Source organism: Zingiber officinale, chromosome 4A, assembly GCF_018446385.1.
Source record: "Zingiber officinale cultivar Zhangliang chromosome 4A, Zo_v1.1, whole genome shotgun sequence".
In the NCBI taxonomy this organism is placed as follows: domain Eukaryota; kingdom Viridiplantae; phylum Streptophyta; class Magnoliopsida; order Zingiberales; family Zingiberaceae; genus Zingiber; species Zingiber officinale.
Genome location: NC_055992.1, coordinates 141,627,860 through 141,633,431, shown reverse-complemented (window position 1 = coordinate 141,633,431; position 5,572 = coordinate 141,627,860). Strand labels below are relative to the sequence as shown.

Here is a 5,572-nt window from a genome sequence, read left to right as displayed (position 1 = left end):
AACTGTACTAACCAGGACCTGAGTATAAGGTCAAACAGTCCTAGTGGTATAGGAATCCTGTATGCATGTCAAACATAGGTATCCAAACAATAAGCAGCATATAAATGCAGCAAACACAAACACAAGCAATAAATGCATCATGCATATGAAGCCAATGATGCGTCCTGGTCACCCCTGACGTCAGTCGATCATCTCACACACAATAGTGAGGCCGTGTGGGTAGGGCTGTGACAACCGTGCACTCTGTCGTCACTACTCCTGATGAGTGACCGAGTGGACGGGATGCTGTCGGAGTACACCTATCCTCCTACCCCAAATCATAAATGGGGGAGCGCAATGCTCTCATCTCCCGGTACACAGTGACAGGGAGGAATCCCTGCCGGATAACACGTTATGTCACACTACCCATGAACGGACCAACGGTGCCTAACAGAGTCCCTGCTGCAACATACTCTGCCTGAATCGACCACTAACCCATGAGTGGTGGTGTGTGCAGATCCATGTAACTGGCGATGTGCTCAACAATAATGGAGCGGACTATCGCACAGCATGCAATCATGCAAATGGTGCATGACACTAACCACAAAATATCCTGACCTAATCCACATGTATATAAAAGTGCATCATAGGTCAACGAATCAAAACAATTCAAAGGTACACAGAAGGTATAAAACCTAGGTCCTGAACATGGTGAAGCATGGTATATCACTACCCCCTATAAGCATGTATAAACAAATAAAGTATACATGGGATGCAAATCAAGCAATCAATCAATCATGTATCAGATATTGGGTAGTGACTAACCGAAACAAATAAAGGACATAATTAATGCAACTTGTTAAATTCACTACTATGTATATCAAATGACATAAGTCAAAAGTACCCGCCTCCAAAAGAAATGGTCCAATCAATTCAGATCCGAACGTCGAGATACTCGTCTCGCGTCAAAGTCCTGTGGTATCAAACATATCCAGATTTATCTAATTACTATATGTATTCAGTAACTAAATCAAATTCCTATTAAATCTAGAACCCTAATCAACATCACATAATCAACTTGCTTTAGGTCTAAACCTAAATAAACTTGATTCCTTCCAAGTATGCTCCTAAGACCAGAACAAATTATACACCTTACCTCAAATCACAACCACTGATTGCTGCTAATCGTTTACTGCTGAAATGAGGGCTGTCGGAACAGGGGCAACTGCTGGGAACAAAACAAACAAACCAAATCATCAATTTTCCTTCCAAACTATGTTCCCAAAACATAACCATTACCTCTACGGTGGCAGTTCCTTGTGTCTAATTGAAACACCCCTCACAACTAGCTGCTGGTGACCTTCTGTGGCAGGAGAAATGGATGACAGTGTACACCGCCAAAAACCCAAATCCTAACAGCGTAAGGATTTGGTGAAGAAGGAACTCGGCAGTGGAAACTAGGGCTCGGCAGAACCCTGCGACCTCAACTAGAGCTCACGACAACCGTGCTAGGGCTGAGGCTTCGTCAACAATGGCAGCAAGCTTTCTAATGACTGGCTAGGTCAAGAAATGGTGGTGCTGGGTCGGCAGATTTAGGGCAAGGGAGCTTGGTCGGCTGTCAGCACTCGGAAGAGGAGAAGAAGAATCTCGACACCGAGGAGGCGACCGGTGGAGATGCTAGGGCAGAAGGGAGACCGGCGGGGTTGCGATCGGGGACCGAGAGCCGGCGGCCAGTGATCGGGATCTCACGGCTAGGGCGACGGGCAGTGGCGAGGGGAAGAGGTGAAACCCTTAGCCGAGGGCTATTGTACGCAGAGGGGAAGAAGAAACCACCGCGGCCGGCGGTTAGTGCTCCGGCGGTTAGGGCTCGGAGGCGTCGGGCGCAAGGGGGAGAAGGTCGCGGCGTCGGGGGGTTTTGGCAAGGTAAGAAAAAGAAAACAAATTAAGAAAATAAAAAGGAAAAAGGAAATGTAATTATAAACATTTCCTCGCTTAACTGGGGTAGCCAAAACAGGCTTTTCCGGGTCCTATTTTTATCCTCGTGAACTCGTCCATACGAGCTCCAAAAAATTTCCGAAAAATTTCGAAAAATTTCAAAAAATTCCCTTATTAATATTTCCTATTTTCCGATATTTTACAGTAATCATCCGATTGGGGAGATTACTGGAGCAATTCCCCTCTGGTTAGGGTTTGACCAGTCTGAGTTTGAAGAAGAGTCAAGTAGGTCAAGATTGACCGGATACTTGACTGGAAAGTCCTAGTGAGTGAATCTAGGCAGAAAGAAAAACCCTCGTGAGTGAAGCCAGGTGAAAGACCTAATGAGTGAAGCTAGGCAGTTGGAAAATCCTAGTGAGTGAAACTAGGTGAAAGTCCTGGTGAGTGAAGCCAGGCAGGTGGAAAGTCCCGGTGAGTGAAACCGGGCAGTGGAAAAATCCTGATGAGTGAAGCTAGGTGAAAATCCTAGTGGTTGAAGGTAGGTGAAAGTCTGGTGAGTGAAGCCAGGCAGATGGGAAGTCCTAGTGAGTGAAGCTAGGCAGATGGAAAGACCTGGTGAGTGAAGCCAAGCATGTGGAAATCTAGGTGGGTCAAGGTTGACCGGACACCTGGTGTTTGGAAGTCCAAGTGGGTCATGGAAGACCGGACACTTGGCATGAGATGGTAAGTTCAAGTGGGTCAAGGTTGACCGGACACTTTGCGCAAAGAGAAAGTCCAGATGGGTCAAAAGTTGACCGAATTCTTAGCGGTCGTAAGTCCAATAGGGAGTTGGCATGGAACTAGGAAGTTCGGACGTAGTAAACTTCCGAAGACCATAACTTTTGACTCGGATAACAGAATGAGGTGATCTTAGATGCGAAACGAAGCTAATTTCAAGTTCTATGCAGTTTTCTACTTTCCAATCGATTGGCCAATCGATTGGGGGGTTCAATCAATTGGTCAATCGATTGATTGACGTGAATTCGTGTAGAAATGGGCTGAATCGATTGGGTAATCGATTGAAACTTCCCTAATCTTTCGGTCAATCAGTTGGGAGAGTTTCTGAGCGAACAGTAAGCTTCTGAATCGATCAGTTAATCGATTGAAACCTCCAATCGATCGGCCGTTCGATTGTAGCGCTGGAAATCACTCGAAAAGCCTTGAATCGATCGGGTAATCGATTCAGGGCGATTCCAGAGAGCATAAAGGCGCTCTGGATTGATCGACCGATCGATCCAAAGCCTCCCCAATTGATTGGGAGCAATCCAATCGATTGGGATTTGACCGTTAGCGCAAATAAAGCCGTTGACGAGCGTGTCTTCGGGAAGTTCTTCGATTCTTCTCCACGGGCGATCACAGCAGCTCTCTACAGCGATCTTTTTTTCCTCACCGCCAGTTCTTGAAGATTCTTAGAGGCTCATCCAAGTCAAGAGGTGAGTTGCAACAAGAAGAAGAAGAAGTTAGAGTTTTCATTGTAATCTTGTAAGTTTCATTTATATTTTGCTTCTTTCTTTCTCATTGTTGTATTGTGAGGTTGTAAGGCTTCTCCGCCTTCGGTAGTTACCGAGAAGGAGTATTTTTATAGTGGAGGGTGCGTGAGTGTGTGGATCCTTGGACTAGTCACCTCTTCTTGAGGTGGATACCAAGTAAATCCCTAGAGTTACCGTTGTGTGTTTGTTTTCTTGTATTTCCGCTGCACATCATCGCAAGAGGCAAACAACGCCGAGCATGTGATCGCGTCGAGCTATTAACCCCCCCTCTAACTACATTTCGGTCCCAACAACAATTTCCTCCATTTTCATCTGAAATAGGGTCCGACGATATTATTCTCAATCAAGCACCATAGATGGGCAACGAATCAGATGAAGACCATAACAAGCGAACAGTATGGACAGTGGCTGATGATAAGCTCCTTGCAGCGGCCTATACAATTATGAGTGAAGATTCAGTAGTTGGTAATGCGCAGAAGAGTGAGTCATTTTGGAAACAAGTTGTGACATATTTCAATACCAATCGAGCTAAGGGAGCTAAAAAGAGAACTGCGGAGAAAGCAAAATCACATTCGGCTTCATTAAAAAAGATCGTAAATAGATACAATGGAATCTACAATAAATGGTATAATGATCGACCAAGCGGATGGAGTGATGAGGATTTGATGGTGCGAGCTCATGAAGAATACAGGAGTACTTTTAAAACTACTTTCCAATATGAGCATGTGTGGAGAATCGTGAAAGATAGTCCTATGTATGCTCCTTAATCCTCAGATCAACGGGCTATAAAAAAAGCAAGAACATCAGAATCATCAGGTGCACATACTGACTCTTCTAATTCTAACATAACTGCTGATATAGATGATAGAGAAATCCGATCTCATCCAATGGGACAGAAGACAGCAAAGAGGAAAGACAGAGAAAGAGTAGGCTTACTTGATGAATTGAATCAGGCTATGCAACAATCAATGGTGCTTTTGGAAGAGTATAATAACAATAAGAAAGTTGATCAACTCATCCAAGCACATCAACTCCTCGTAATGGACACACGAGGCATGACTGATGAACAACTTCAAAATCATCTAGCAATATGTGAACAACTGAAGAAAAAATTAAACATGTAGTTAATTTATATCCTTTATTTTATTTGCTCCATGTTTATTTTATTAATTAAATATGGTTTGTATCTCTGTATTTTAATTTTAAATTTATAAAATATTTGTATTTGTATGAAATTAAATTTATATTTCTATTATATTTTTGTTAAAATTAAATGTAAGTTAATTAAATGGTTGTGCCTTATAAATATTTGGTTGATGAGATATTTAATTGTGGAATTGAGGATATTTGAGAGTGAATATTTGATGAGTGAGACCCATAAATATTTGATTGGTGGGATATTTCATTGTGAAATTTGAAATATTTGAATAGTGAGATATTTGAAAGATGATGTGGAAGTGGGGTCCACAAATATTTGGGAGAAATATCCCAAGCTATTGTGGATGCTCTTAATCTTAGCCAAAAGACCGAGAAAGGTGTGGATGCTCTTAATCTTAGCCAAAAGACCGAGAAAGGTATGCTTTCTAACGTCACTGACCCAAGTTATTTATAGAAGATTCTCAGCTTGTGGTGTTGTAATCCTAAGATGTGGGACTAAAGAGAATCTTGACAATACATATTTTTTATATAAAAAACAATCTGAAAAATTTTCTAATAAGTTTTAAAATTATTTTTAGTATGAAAAGAAGAAATTACATTAACGAAATTTCATTTTTGAGCTTTATCAAAATTAGTTAGTAAAGTGTACAAATTCTTAATAAAATAATAATTAATTTTTAAATCAATTAATAATTATATTATTATAAACCTATTTTCATTCTTTTTTTTTTATTTTTATTTATGTTAACATCTATTTCCTTTATTTACCTATTTCTTTCGGAATGAAAACCCTTCATCTTCCTTTCCAAAATATTAACTTTTAATTTCCCAAAATATTAACTTTTAATTTCGTATCTTTATTTACACTTGCCTACTATTTATCAACTAAAAATCCTTCATCTTCCTCGCAAAAAAACTTGAGCTTTTATTTCCACTGCTACTCTCTTTCCCCTTCCGTTCCTCGCGTGCGC

General features: G+C 41.2%; 1 protein-coding gene across 1 annotated transcript; it reads left to right on the top strand.

Annotated features, from left to right (window-relative positions):
• Positions 1-3,799: 3,799 nt before the first annotated feature.
• Positions 3,800-4,567, top strand: LOC121972858 (glutathione S-transferase T3-like). The gene is made up of 2 exons (XM_042524480.1): positions 3,800-4,136; positions 4,218-4,567. The coding sequence occupies exons 1-2, from the start codon at positions 3,800-3,802 to the stop codon at positions 4,565-4,567; spliced, it is 687 nt and encodes a 228-aa protein (XP_042380414.1).
• The last annotated feature ends 1,005 nt before the right edge of the window (positions 4,568-5,572 follow it).

Bases quoted from the DNA above. Each gene is read 5' to 3' on its own strand.
- LOC121972858 (XM_042524480.1), top strand. From the start codon at position 3,800: ATGGGCAACGAATCAGATGAAGACCATAACAAGCGAACAGTATGGACA. The intron at 4,137-4,217 runs GTACTTTTAAAA...CTTAATCCTCAG, and splicing joins AGCTCATGAAGAATACAGGA to ATCAACGGGCTATAAAAAAA.